Raw genomic sequence first — 15,058 nt, 5'->3', positions numbered from 1 at the left:
TTTTAGTTTTTTAAGGAACCTCCATACTGTTCTCCATATTGGCGGTATCAATTTTCATTCCCACCAACAGTGCAAGAGGGCTCCTTTTTCTCCACACCCTCTCCAGCATTTATTGTTTGTAGATTTTCTGATGATGGCCATTCCTGACTGGTGTGAGGTGATACCTCGTTGTGGTTTTGATTTGCATTTCTCTAATTAGTGATGTTGAGCATCCTTTCATGTGTTTATGGGCAATCTGTGTATCTTCTTTGGAGAAATGTCTAGGTGTTCTGCCTATTTTTGGATTGGGTTGTTTGTTTTTTTGATATTGAGCTGCATGAGCTGCTTGTATATTTTGGAGATTAATCCTTTGTCAGTTGCTTCATTTGCAAATATTTTCTCCCATTCTGAGGGTTGTCTTTTCGTCTTGTTTATGGTTTCCTTAGCTGTGCAAAAGCTTTTAAGTTTCATTAGGTCCCATCACAAATGACAATTTTTTCTATGAAGTCAAAAAGAAATTTTCTAACCTAAGCAGTGGAAGAAGAAAGACGCTGTCTACATATAGCCTTGCATGAAAGCAGCTCCTTGACCTGGGCTGAGCACAGCAGCCAGGGTGCCAGGAGCCACTTGGATGCAACCGAACCATGGCCCTCAGCAGACAGGGACAAAGCAGTGTCAGGTCCCACCACCCCCTCTGTCCAGCTGCTTAGAGTCCAAATGTCTGCCCCTTTTTTCATTGATGACTTGGCTGGAGACTCTTGGGAGCAGTCACCACTGGAGTTAGCAGCCCTCTCTGAGTACACAGGAAGAGGAGAGTGAGGTGGACCCGGGGACAAAACCCAGCCCAACGCACAGGATGCTCGTGCAGTGGGCTCGCTGACTCTGAACTGTAGGGGAGTCTTTTCTTGTTCCTTTGAATTCCTGTTACTGCAGATAACACCACAAAGTCTCTGGAACTTGTAGCTTTGGGAAAGCCTCTGAGGTGTCCAAAAAAAAAAAAGTAGTATCACAGTTGATCAGTGTCATGCCTGTGGCTGGGTGGGTAACCCGTTTCGGTGCATCACACCTCAGATCCACTCAGACTCTTCCTTTCAAGGTTGCTGGGTTTGAACCTCATCTCTTCATTCTCACTTTGTTCACATCAGATACTCTGTGTCCTGGCTGTTCTTAGTTCCCTCACCGCATGTGACACATGCCTGCCTGCCCAGGGGTGTGACTGAAGTATATCTGAGTTTCACAATCCCCCAGCGTCGCAATGCATTTGTTTTCCGTTTGGGGAGGGTGTCTTTTTGGCTACTCCATGCAGCCTGTGGGATCTTAGTTCCCCGAACAGAGGCTGAACCTGGGCCCTGGCAGTGAAAGCGCTAAGTTCTAACCACTGGTCCACCGGGCAAGTCCCTCAATCCCCCAATGTAAAGACTCTTCTGGGCAATCAGCTGAGAGTGTCATGTATTAACTCATGTATCTGACAGGTCCTACTCGGGGTCCCAGAAGCTGGGCGTTATGTGGGACCCCAAGGCTATGGGGCTGAGCCTGGTATAAAAGCAAAAGCCTCCGGCCAGGAGGAAGGAGCTCCAGGCTCCCAGTCCTGCATGGCCACTCATGAGTTTGACCAGCAACAAGCCCCTTTTTTGGCTATCTTGGCAAGCCAGCCATTGCTGTTAACGTTGACTCTATGGGAAAGTGCCTGTCAGGTTTCACACCAACACTTGGACTTAACCTTTTTGTGAGTCGTGCGCTGCAGGAAGCCTGGTGACATTGGCTGCTGACATCGGCACATCTCCCCAGTTGTCCCCCTTCCTCGGTGTCTCCCACAGGCCTCCTGGCACTGCCTCATCCAGGCGATGGGGTGTGGAAATCTAACTGCACGTGGGATGGGTGTGATCTGGACTTGACTTCTAGCTTTGCTGTTGAATGGTTTCAGACTTAAGATCTCAGAGTGGCTGTAAAACTTAAATTTCTAAATTCATATGTGTATGTGAAATCCACACATTCTGCATACGCTCTATAAGTGCTGGAGTTTCACAAAATGTGCGATGCTCTCACTGTAGCTTTTATCAGTATTTCTAAGATTTGTGTGGAATTTCATAAGAGATTATAAACATGAACCTTTCTGCTCCTAAGAATATTTACTAGTCTACTAGGTGCCTGAAAAAGTTTTGAGATTTTTAAAAAATTAAGTTTCAATATGTTTTGAAAAATAGCATCTTCTCTCCCCAGCTTTTCTCCAGGGAGAATGGGGAGAGCTGGCCCCTTGTTGTTAGGGCAGCCCAGGGACCATGCAGGAGGATGGTTTGGAGAGCTCTTTTCCCTCACTTTGGAGGAAATAATTGGGCCATAGTGCCTTATGGAGGCACCCTGAAACTCCCCTTGTGCGCCTCATCTCTGAACAAACTACCAACTGAAGCCCAGGTTTAAACATATCTGGAGACAGCACAAGACCTAGAGTCTGACTGCCTGCATTCCGTTTCCACTGAAACACTTACTGTGTGACCTTGGGCATGTTGCTTAGCCTCTCTGGTGCCTCAGTTTTCCCACCTGTAAAATGGGGGTAATGTTAGTATACACCAGGTAGATAGTGTATACTACACCAGAGTATTGTACTACACCAGGTAAATAATGAGAACAGTTGACTTTTGAACAACACAGGTTAGGAGTGCCAACCCTCTGAGGAGTCAAAAATCCACATATAGCATATGGTTAGCCCTCCATACCCACGTTTCCTGTGTATCCTCAGTACTTCCACATCCACAGATTCAACCACCTGTGGACCATGTAGTACTGTAGTATTTACTACCAAAAAAAATCCACATGTAAGTGGACCTGTGCAGTTCAAACACATGTTGTTTAAGGGTCGACTGTACTTGGTGAATGCTGGGTGCTGTTATCTGATTTTTTTCACATTTACTCTAAATTTAAGGGACATATTTAAATGCTGTGTCTATTCTGGTGCTCTACAAGTTCATAGACATGTAGAAACTTTAGATTTAAAAAATAAAAAGATCAAACGTTTAGAGTACAGCCTGCTAAGAGTGCTAAATAATTTCAGTTTTATTTACAGAGAAAAAATGAGTCTAAAGGGTGGCTTAACTTCTTATTCTTAGAAAAATGGCAAAATGGTGTTGGATGGTTGGTAGTTCATTCTTTCCCTCTAACCCTGGAAATAAAATCATAGGTTCTGGGCTTCAGTTTGATCAGTCAAGACATTTTAGAAACAAAAGAAATGGTTCAGGACCAAACAGACTGTAAGCTGCAGGAATGGGGAGTTGGAGAAAGTTGTGCATGTTTCTGCCCTCAGCCTCCTCCCAGGGTGAAGGATCATCTCCCTGGCAGGGCAGGGACAAGGCTCTGTCACCTCAAACAGGCATTCTCTTCCACCGCCCCCTCCCCCAGTTGCCGTTCACTGTCCCTGCCAAGTGTTCTCTGAAGGTGTTGGCGTTTCCACCTGTTGCTTGGTGATTAGTGAAAAGTATTCCAAAATACTCCCTCCTTATGTTCCCCTTGGTTGCAAAGGAAGGAGGGAGTTGTCTTTGCATCCCCCATCCCATTCCATCCATATAGGCATACATATACCTAAGTGTGTCCCTACATCCTGGAAAGGAAATCTTGGTGGGGAGGAAGGGAGGGGCTCTGACTGGCTTCAGCTAAATGATGTGCTGGTGGAGGTAGGGGGGAGCTATGTTAGGACACAGCCATTTCCCACAGAGAGCAGACTTTCCCCATAGCTCTACCTCTGGCTCCCTTGCCCCACGCCAGCCATGCCACTGAGCCAGTCCTATGCCCTGTAGCACATCAGTTGGTCTCCTCAGCCCCCTGGATGAACATGCTCAGTGACATCTGCTAGGGCCACTGTATGCAGGTTAAACTGCATGAGGGCACCTGGGCAACGGGGCATATGGGGGTAAAATCCAGCGAGAGTCCTGCTCACTAAGCTGTGAGCCCTGGCACAGGGCTGGGTCTGCCTAGAGGAAGGGGCATCTTTTTCCAATTTGCACAGAAAGCTAGGGATGACCCTGGTAATATCTAATCCGAGCCCTCCCCTTAGCAGTCTGCATTGCTGCTCAATTCTTTGGCAATCATCTTCCATGGTCATGACTTCCAGGATCCCAAGGGAGGCTTTTGGGGCCACACTGACTGCCAGTGATCAGGAAGGAGATGGTTCATCATTTCATTCACTACACTGGGTGCCCTTTGTGGGCAGGCATAATGCTGGGTCCTGGGAATATACATCTGGCCATAGATATGGGCCTGCCTTCAAGGCCCACAAACAGAGAAGTGCAGCACCCACAGTGAGCACCACGATGGCCACAGGCTCAGGGTGCCTGGGGCCCACAGAGCAGGTGTCCCCAACATGCTAGAGGGACGGGGACGCTTCCCTAAAGGAGGTGGGCCTGAGCAGGGTCTTCCAGGATGCATAGGAGCTGGCTGAGTACTCCTCTCTGGGGTAGTATCTATTGTGCCAATGGAACTGTGACCGGGGATGGCTGTGCTGAGCTAAGGGCCACTTTGAGAAGGCCCAGCAGGTCTGCAAGATGTCTGCCTCTTTCACTAGGCTCCTTACACTGGGGGAAAAAATAGGTCTGTAGATTCTAAGCTTTGAAAATTCATTATTAGCAAAAGAGTACAATGCCAGTCATTCTCTTTTTCTTGGGGGTTATGTTCTAGGTTTTCAAATGATTATGTTACAAATTGGTAGCCCCAGGAAGCTTTCTGGCCTCTTGCTTTGTAACCACATGCTAAGTTTCTTTTCTTTTCCCCCTCTCCCAGATACTTACTGGAGCAAGATTTCCCAGGCATGAGGATTGGTCCAGAGCCCACCACCGACTCCTTCATCGCCGTGATGTATGGGGAGACTGAGGGCAGCACCCCAGGGAACGCTTTAGTCGTGGACCCCAAAAAGCCATTTCGAAAGCTTAGTCGCTTTGGAAATGCTTTCCTCAATCGGTAAGGACCATTTGGTCAGGTTGTTTAAGCCTGTTCTTGGAATTCTTGCCCATTACACGTACAGGTCCAAAACCAGAAGAACAGAGCATGTGTGTTCTGAAAGAGAGAAGTTATGAGAAAATTCACTATCATATTCAAATACTAGAAAAATTCTCTTAGGACGTGATCATTTATACTTACTCTGGGTGACTTCAGAGGGCAAAGCTAAGGCCCAGGTTTGGACATTATGAGGCCACACAGTATAAGGAACAAATTTCTAATAATTTGAGCCTCACAGAAATAGATCAAGTTGCCTGGTGAGGTAGTGAGCTCCCTGTGGCTGGCAATGTTACACAGTAGCTGGATGACCGCATCTCAGGCATCGTGTGCTGGGGCCTCCTGCACAGAGAGCTGAACCCAGAGGACCACTGAAGTTCTCCTGACACCCAGACTTAGTCTTGGTTTTTCCAGGACTGGTCACCCCACCTCCTTGGCTGTCCCTTTTGCTTCTCAGTCCCATGCTTTGAGCTGCTTCCTCATTCATTAGAGCAAGGCAGGGGAGGTAGAGTCAGAATACACAAAACGTTAATTTTGTTGCATGGTCATTATTTCACAGATGTGAAGTTGTAGGATAGCTGAGGTTCTGTCTTGATTGGAGATGTGTATTATTTGTACTAGCTTTCACCAGAGTTCCCAATGACACAGTGGGGTACAGGACAGAGGACAAGCTAGCAGGCTGTCCTGGATGCAGCTCTGCACTTTCAGGCACCACCTGCTCTTACCTCCCCTTCCCTCTTCTTCTTTGACACTCCTAGCCTATTTTTTTAGAATTAACTAATTAATTTATTTGTTTATTTTTGGCTGCGTTGGGTCTTCGTTGCTGTGCGCGGGCTTTCTCTAGTTGTGGCGAGCGGGGGCTATTCTTCGTTGCGGTGTGCGGGCTTTTCATTGTGGTGGCTTCTCTTGTTGCGGAGCACAGGCTCTAGGCGCGTGGGCTTCAGTAGTTGTGGCACGCAGCCTCAGTAGTTGTAGCTCGCGGGCTCTAGAGCGCAGGCTCAGTAGTTGTGGCGCATAGGCTTAGTTGCTCCGCGGCATGTGGGATCTTCCCAGACCAGGGCTCGAACCTTTGTCCCCTGCGTGGGCTGGTGGATTCTTAACCACTGCACCACCAGCGAAGCCCCTAGCCTATATTTTAAAATGCTTTTCTCTTTCTTCTTTCTTGTGTTCCCCTCACCCCTCCCTTCCCCTCTTGTAGGAGTCTACCTCTTTAGACTGGTTGGTTGCGGGGAGTGGGCTATGGGAATGCAGAGCCAGGGAGGGGTCCTCCAAACCCCTTTAGGGAGGCATGGAACTAGAGCTGACAGATAAGAGACTTGAACTGCACTTCTACTTTTTAGATTAAAAAAAAAAAGGAACAGATCCTCCCCGCTGACTGCTGTCTTGCCAGAGGCTGAGGTGCCTGATCGCACAACTCCAGGGTGCGCCATTCACAAGGACTGTGGAATGAATGACGTGCCCAGGTGCTGTGCAGTGGCTCTTGCCAAGAGTGGCCCAGGCGACCTCCACAGGCGCCTCTCTAGGGATCTGTACTCTCCTCTAAGAGCTTGTTTATGCTCCCAGAGCAAATCAAAGAAGGCATCCAAGGGGCACCAAGGGAACTTGGCCGCGGGATAAATAGAAATGTACAGATGATGTAGATGGAGTCGCAGAGAAATTCCATCTTGTTGCTGGTGGTGATTGGCAGAATACTGTCCAGATGACTTTTTCCACCTGCAGAGTCTCTCCTCTAGCAGAAGTCCTCTTCAACTCCGGGGCAGCCTTTGTTGGCACCAGCGTGCCTCCTTGTAAGAGAAATAAGGGTTGAGCCCAGGAGGGAGAACACCAGAGGGTCTCTCAGGACAAATGGACCACAGCTGAGGGGAAGTGGAACAAGAAGCTCCCCCCAGCAGGGCCCCCCAGGAGCCGTGGTCCTAGGGCAGGCAACAGCCAGGCTTCCTGTCCCAAGACTGGCCCTGGAAGGTTCCGGAGGCCCTGGAAAGTGCAGGGCACAGGATCCTTCTCCATGAAAGGCTGCCTGGAGTCCCTCAATTTCATTACCACTGTCCTTAGTCTTACTTTCTTTTTGCCTAACAAAGGCTCAGAAAAGAAATAAGCTGCCACCTTTTTCGAATTCCCATGTTATCAAGTCTGTATTCACAAGGGAAACACTAGAGAGAGTGGCTACTGGCTTCTTTTATTTTGACAGATGATTTACTTCCCTAACAAATTTATTTTTTCTTAAATCCCAAGCATACAGCAGATGAGAGTAGAAAAGAAGCATTCAGGAAAGACTTTGTTTTTTGGGGTTTTTTTTTTTAAGTCTTTATTGAATTTGTTACAATACTGCTTCTGTATTATGTTTTAGTTTTTTGGTCATGGAGGCTTGTAGGATCTTAACTCCCAGACCAGGGATTGAACCCACGCCCCCTGCATTGGAAGGCAAAGTCTTAACCACTGGACTGCCAGGGAAGTCCCTCAGGAAAGATTTTGAATGGCAAGGTTCTTTATCTCAGAATTTAAAACGTGCTGAAAATAACCCATGCTTTATATAATCGTGTTAATTGAATTCAGAATACATAGAAAAGTAATAGCAAATATTTATATGGCATTTACTGTGTGTCTAAACTTTACTTGTAAATTAGCTCTAAATTCTCACAAAAACCCTGTGACATAGGTGCTACTATTATCCCCAACGTAGAGAGGAGGAATTGATGCAGAGAGAGGTTCATTTAACTTCCACAGGGCCACTCGGCTGATAAATGGCAGTGCTGGGATTGGAACCCAGGCCATCTGGCTAGAGTCCTGCTAGTGACTGCTGTACTGAGCTGGACTGAGAATCACTGCCTCCTGCCCTCTATCTAACATTTAAGGCTGTCCTCAATCTAGCCCGCTAACAATGATGATGAAGATGATAATGATTATGTCCTAAATTATAGATTAATAATTTCACATACACCCTCTTTTCAGGGCTAATAAGACAGATGACACTAGGGCCATTTTACAGATGAGAAAACTGAGAGCAAAGAAGTAAAATGACTTGCCCAAAAAGATGCAGAGACAGGGCTAGAATTCAGGCTCCCTCTTCCCTTTTACCTATTGCCCTGCACCTCATGAAGCACCAGCAAAGAAGAGTTCCTATCCTTCTAGCCACCTGGTGGCCATGTATAGCCGAAACTCACATGTCAGGGATGTACCACCTGGAAACTGATAGCATATGTAAGAGTAAACAGCCTGCCTAAGTTGTATCTACACGGCAGTGCTGCCGTTTCACCCGGCACTAGCACAAGGAAGAGGGTCAGTTAGCGTGGGGTGCTCAAATGTGTGTGTGTAATTATAGCATCCCTGTGGGAACAGCAGCAGGCTTAGCTCTAAAGGCAGGCAAACTTCTTTCTACATAGCATACTTTCTGGGAATTAGGTCAAAGTACAATACTTAGTAGGGAGGAGAACTGGTTGTCTGCTGTGGAGAACTTCTACCCCCCACCATACTGAGCAACCACCTGTCCCCCCTACCCGTACGGGATAGGTCTCATTATTCTGGCCCTCCCGTTACAGGGTGTGGGCTTGGGCATCTACCCCGCACTGGGGAGTCTTTAAAAGAGTTTAGTACTTCGCAAGATGGTACCAGCCTCGAAGCATTAAACAAACCAGTGGAGCTTAAGCCTCCATCTCTAAGGCTGGTTTCTAAGAAGGCAACGGGAGGTTTACAGTGCACTTCTGAGGAACGAAGACAAATTCCCAAAAAGACAGCTTTGAATGATAGAAATTCCATACCTGAACAATAGAAAAAGAAAAGGAGTTGAGTCTGGAACGAAGAGTTCTATGGAAAATAATGCGACATTCTGAGACTCCACTGTGCTGCTCTACTTTCTAGAGGAATTCCACAGGCAAGCCTGTCTCGGAGTTGCTCTGTGGGAATGTGGTTATTGAGGTTCCAAAGTCTGTTGTCAGAAGGCAGTTCCACCTCACAGAGGGGAGGGACAACCCAGCAGCACACTGAGGGCACAAGCCCTGGGGGACAGCAGCGTGTTTTGGTCAGTTCAAGAAATGTCAGGAGTTGGCCTCTGACACTTCCCCCTGCAGCCTGCATTTGGATCGCATGTTAAATTTTTCCCTCAATCTACTTTTCTGAAAATGGTAATCTTCTTTTTTATTTAATCCAGATAGATACAGACATCATTTTCAGTTTAGGATCTACAATTTAGGATTAAATTGTAGACTTCCACAGAAGAAATTATTAATCTCATTTACTTCTCTGTTTCTCTTTGAAAAATTAATTGCTGGCCCTAGGGCTTGAAATTTTGAAACTTCCTTTTGAGCTGAAGGAATCTAAACAGGACTTCCAATGCTCCTGTCATTTTAGCCAGGCCTGATGGTGATGATGGTGTGATAAAAAACAAACCAATAAAAAAACCAACACAAAAAAACTCCACTGTCTTAAATTTGCATAATGATTTAGCAATAATAGAATATATATATGTATTTTTGGACTTATCGTTACCTCTGTGTTTGTAACTGAATGAGGCTTCATTCAATAGACTTTTTTTGGACTGTGAATATTACACAGTCACTTAGTACCATTGGGATTTTTTAAAGAACTGATTTAATACAAGTAAATAGCATCAGTCCACACACATGCTGGCTCCACCAGATAATTTAGCCGCAGAAATTAAGGAAAATAGGCTCTTGCCAAGAATCACTCTTGATTCACTAGCAAAACTAATTTTTTTTTTTTTAAACATGAGAGATTAACTGTTTAGGGGTGGAGGGTGTTTTGTTTTGGGTTTTGTGGTGTGCTTATCCGTAATAAACTCCCTGAAGCCCTTCCCGTTAATCTTTAACCTCAGGATTTGTGGTGGCTCCTGGATCATCAAGCCATTGTTCTTTGTTGGCAGCTGCCTGCACAGCCCTGGTCCTGTCATCCCAGAAAACCAGCTTTTTCCCCTGTGGTGGTTGGGAGAGGGAGACTTGATTGAGAAAAGTCTGTGTTTAGGTCAAACTGCATGGAATTGCCAATATTCAACCATCTTTTTGCTTGTAAAAGTGGTAGTTCCATAAGACTCAGTCTAAGGGGTACCATGGGCTTTTCATAGTCTGGATGTGAAATTAAATTCCTCGTAGGCAGTAGGAGTTTAGATCAGGTCTTTGTGGTAGGACCATGTAATAATAATTGGTTATTACAGGTTAGTTGTCAAAGTCTTTTTGCATATTGGGTGCTATTCACTCTGCCAGTTTAGGAAGTCGTGTAATCTCTCTGATCTTACTCTTATCAGTAAAGTGAACTGGGGCAAAAACAGCCGCATACTCTCTTCTATTGTAAGCTTAGGTTTATTTGAACCTAAAGACAACCTGGGAGTCCTCAGGCTGGTAGAATTGCTCAGAGACTTGACCAAGGCCAAGAGGTGAGTGAGAAGGAAGACGGCCAAGAACCAGATCTTCTGCTTCCTGGTCACTGCTCCACCCTCCACCAATGGATTGAGAGCAGGTCACACAAAGGGGCCTCTTTGGTGGGGAATTCCAGGGCTATGGCATGTCACTCCTTTATTTTAGGATGTTGCCTTCTGTTGATAAAGATAAACAGCGGTGATTCAAATGCATGAAATGGCAGTAGCAGCCTAACAGTTAAGAGCCGGACTGGGGTCAGAACTGCCAGGTTCGCATCCCAGCTCCATCACCTACCAGCTCTGTGACTTGGCAAGTTATGGCATGTGACCCTTCTGTGCCCTTGTTGGGGAGGAAGAGATTTTCCTCCACCCTTCTGGGTTCTTCTGGCTGGTCCAAGAGTTAAGTTGACATGAGACAGATTACCAGGAGAAAATCAAACAAAAATTTAATTACGTGTATACATGGGAGAGATCCAGGAAAACCGAGTAACTAACTCCCCCAGATGGCTGAAGCCCTCACCTTAAATACCATCTTCAGTTAAAGGCAAAAGAGGATGTTGGGGGTAGTGGTTTGGAACCTGTAAGGGGAAGAAGGCATTTGACATGGAGCTGGAAAATAATGTTTAATAAACAAATGTTCGCTGGGCCATGCAGAGACAATGGGACACAGAGAGGAGTGTTAACAAATGGACTTTGCGAGGTTCCCCCCATATACTCAGCTAGTTCATACTGTGTTTATCTCTGGTGACAGCTCCCTTCCTGGAACAGGTCCTCTGTCTACATTCCTTAGGCAGTGAGAGAGGAGGTCAAAGATTCTTCCTGAGTCTTTCTGGGCCTTAAAAATAATCAGCCTAAATTAATCCTCATGCCAAGGAGACACATTTTCGGGGTGGCCAGATTTGCTCCCCTCCACCCCAGTCTCATCCTTTGTAGAATGGAGGCACACAGCCCCACTGCTGAAGGTTGTGGCCATGATTGAGTGCGTTAATGGAAAGTGCTTAGGACAATGCCTGGCACCCAGTAAGTGGTCAGTGGATGCTTGTGTCATTTGATCATTGCTGCAACTACTGGGTATCACTGCACTGGAAATCACATCACTATTAAGCTACTGCCTGGCTCTTTTAAAATGTTGATCATTGAATTGGAATGTTAGTGTTTGGAGGTGATTTTAGGAACTGAAGTCCCCTTACCTCCTTGTCTTACTGTGCCGCAGGACTTCTAGCCACCAGCCTGAGACCTTATAGCCCAGACCATTCCTTTTCTCACCCCCTCTCTGCTACCCCTAAGCCTTCCTTGGTTGTGGGGTGACGGGGAATTCGGGTCCAATGTAGGGTTCGATCCCCTCCTCCTCTCCTTTTATCAAAAATAAAATATATCAAGCCAGCCCTGGGTGAGGGACATATTTCATAAAGCTTACGTGAGGCTCCTGGGCTTAACTGGCACGTGTGCGTATTTCACGTGAAATGTAGAAGGCAAGGCACGGGTACACTTTGTGCTTGTTAGTCCCTCTGAAAGAAGTAGGAAATCCATCTTAGGACAGCAAATCTGTGCTTGGAAACATTGCAGCAGACATATCCCTGGGAAAGGCCTGCCCCAAGGCTGACTGTGTTATATCCGATAAATAACCCACTTTTCGCCTTCCTTTCATGGAACATCAAAGGAAGATAAGATTGCTATAACAGCATTGCATTAGGGTTTTTTCTGATTATAGTACAACCATTTAAGAAAATGCATGTGTGGTTCTAACCCCTAAGAGTGTGGGCCATGCCCCCACACAGGGGTCTGAAAGCTGACTGTGCCCTGTGCTCCTTTGCCCACCTCCCCACCTCCCCCACACACGTGCTGGGCAGGCTGTGCAAAGTCCAGCTCTGCACACACAACCCCTGTCACCCTCTCTCGGGGTGCCCCTGGAGAGCCCCCTCCTCCTCCCCCTCCTCCCCTCCTCCTCCCCCTCCTTCTCCTCCTCCCCCTCCTTCTCCCCCTCCTCCTCCTTCTCCCCCTCCTCCTCCTTCTCCCCCTCCTCCCCTCCTCCCCCTCCCCTCCCCCCTCCCCTCCCCCTCTCCTCTCCTCCTCCTCCCCTCCCCTCCCCTCCCCTCCTCCTCACCTTTCCCCTCCCCTCCCCCACTCCTCCCCCCTCCCCCCATCCTCCTTCCCCTCCCTCTTCTTTTCTCCCCCCTCCCCTTCCCCTCCCCCCTTTTGTCTGCAGTCATCCCTCCTGGCCCTGGGCCTGCTCCCTGTATGTTGCGTGGTGATGTCACCACATCAGACCGTCTTGTTTTGTGGCTTACACATTTTGTCTCTGCTGTCACGTCAGGAGGCATGGGAGTTGTTGAAACCTTGTCTCTTTGTATGGAGGGAGTGGATGGTTTCTAAATTTTGAATCCCTCTGTTAACTTCACATTAGAATCCAAGGGTTTTGTGTTTTGGAAAAATTGGTATCAAGTGTGAGCTTGTGGTTCCAGAAAAAGGTCTGCCTCTCACAGGAATACTTTATGTGAAAAAGTTTCACATATGTGCAGTTTTCTCAGCTTTGCCAGATGTCTTGAGCCATCTGATAAAAAGGATGGGACTATGATAAGAGACCTAATTACCACAAGAAATGCAGTCCACCACAGATGTGCTCAGAACTCTGTTCCTACCCCAATCTAGAGACTTGAATATGGCGTTTTTTGCTCTGTGAACTTACAGAGAATGTGTAGTGATCCCAGTGCACTTTATTCTCACAGATCTGCTGTCTGAGTGTTGGGCAGTGGGGTTTATAAAGGTGGAGGGGTAGGAGAAAATCAGAAATGAGGGGCTTCTCATAAATTAACTTGACCCCTTATTTTTAATGTTATGAGGTTTTTAACTTTACGGGTTGAGTTCTACTCACCTGACATCAGAAATACCAGGCTGCAGTCTCCAGCCAGCCACGCATTAGCAGCATGGCCTCACATGTCGTAACTGCTCTGTGCTTCAACTTTTCCAGCTGCAAAATGATCATAGTTATCATTCCTACATCTTCCTGGGATGACTTGAAAATGTGGGAAACAATATCTGAGAAACTTGTCCCAAGCACCTTCAGTGAAAGTTCATTTGCAATGTCAGTAATTGCATGTCTCTCTCAGGGCTGCCCACGCCTGCCCGGGGGCTGTGCTGTCCACATGTGCTGTGAGGGCCAGGCAGGCCTCCCTCTCCTGCATTCCCAGCATATTTACTTTCTGAGTAATCCCACCTTTTCCACTGAATGGAAGGACTGAGCTTTCCCCAAGGATTTTCAAGCCTTTTGCCCACACAGATACCAAAGTTAGCCATTTACAATATAGGAGAAGGAGAGACACTCTAGTTTCTGCCTTAAAACATACACAGTGCCTAACAGAGATCCCGCCAGGTTGCCTGGGGTGGAAGTAACAAAGCATTTTCCTCTGGTCCTCTAGAGTTACACCGTGTTAAAGCTAAAAGAACCTCGCCAACCCCTGGTCCAAGTGTCTCCATTGACACATGAGAAAACTGAGGCCCAGAATGGGGAAGCCCTTGCCCAGGGTCCCAGGCAAGTTACTGGCAAAGGATGAGCTGAACCTGAACCCAGGTCTGCTGACGCACAGGCCACAATTTTCCTGCCACTTCACTCTGCTTCCAAGGCCAACGCCAGGGCAGCCGACAGGAACCACAGCAGAGGGATGAGGATGAGAAGGAGGAGGTGGTATCGGGAAGGTGATGGACAAGGAAGGAGGCTGGGAGATGCTTGGCCAGGGCCCTGCCTACCCCTGCCCCTTTGTCCACTCTTAGGGCACCAAAGCACCTGGAGGATTTGGGGTGTTGCCCACAGGTGCTTGCCCCACCCTGAGCCTGGAGCCATAGCATGTCCCTGGGGCATCGGACAGTGAAAACAGGCCCTAGTATCTCCGCTGTCACATTAAGGAGTGAGCAGGGGCTGGACAGAGCTTGGGATACTCCAGCCCAGTGGGGCAGTGACCCTGAAGGAAGCATGGGATTCCCGGGGAGGAAAAGTCTGGGACGTTGGTCTAAGGAGCAGGATAGAGGAGGGGTGGGTGGGGCTGGTGGCCTTTGGAGTCACACCGACCTGGGTTTAAAGCTTAGCTCTGAGTGACCCTGAGCAAGTTACATAACCTCCCGGAGGTAAACAGTGTTGCCTTCCTCATGAGATTAATATGAGGAACAAATGAGATGATGTTTGTAAAATAACCTGTGTTCAATAAACGTTAGCTAAAATAAAATTTAAGGGATCTGGTGGTAGGGAGCATCCGGTGCCCGGCCACCCTCCAATAGCTGCCCTGTGAACCAGCATTGAGTCTCCAGTGGAGGCGCCATCGGTCTCCTCCAAGCCCCCGCTTTTCAGAAGATGTCAGTAGCCAGGAGAGGCCAAGGAGCTCTGAGGTTAGTGCACTCCGCAACGTGCACGTTCTGATCCCACCTTTGATCCCTTTCTTGCAGATTCATGTGCTCCCAGCTGCCCAACCAGGTCCTGAAAAGCATCAGCATCATCGACAGCCCCGGCATCCTGTCTGGGGAGAAGCAGCGCATCAGCCGAGGTCAGTGCCCACCCTGCCCTTCCGGGCCCCCCACCCTTCACCCGGGGCTGGCTGAGGCTTTCTCTGATGTTGGCAGAGGATTTCTGCCCCTGTTGTATTCTATCCATCCTCCAGGGCACCCCCAGCATCCCTGGGCAGCCCCGGGGTCCAGAGCTGAAGAGGTCCCAGGAAATAACCAGGAAGTCATGTGGTCAGAAGTTCT

The 15,058-nt window shown here is 47.7% G+C and overlaps 1 protein-coding gene across 1 annotated transcript in view; it reads left to right on the top strand.

Moving 5' to 3' along the window:
* EHD4 (EH domain containing 4) overlaps positions 1 to 15,058 on the top strand; it is an 89,653-nt gene that overhangs the window by 26,744 nt on the left and 47,851 nt on the right. Inside the window, exons 2-3 of the mRNA XM_067744168.1 lie at positions 4,747 to 4,923; positions 14,759 to 14,856. Of these exons, the coding sequence (XP_067600269.1) occupies positions 4,747 to 4,923; positions 14,759 to 14,856 (275 nt within the window). The remainder of the gene's footprint in view (positions 1 to 4,746; positions 4,924 to 14,758; positions 14,857 to 15,058) is intronic.

The sequence above is a fragment of the Pseudorca crassidens genome, chromosome 1 (assembly GCF_039906515.1).
Source record: "Pseudorca crassidens isolate mPseCra1 chromosome 1, mPseCra1.hap1, whole genome shotgun sequence".
In the NCBI taxonomy this organism is placed as follows: Eukaryota; Metazoa; Chordata; class Mammalia; order Artiodactyla; family Delphinidae; genus Pseudorca; species Pseudorca crassidens.
This window is presented reverse-complemented; position numbering and strand designations above follow the sequence as displayed.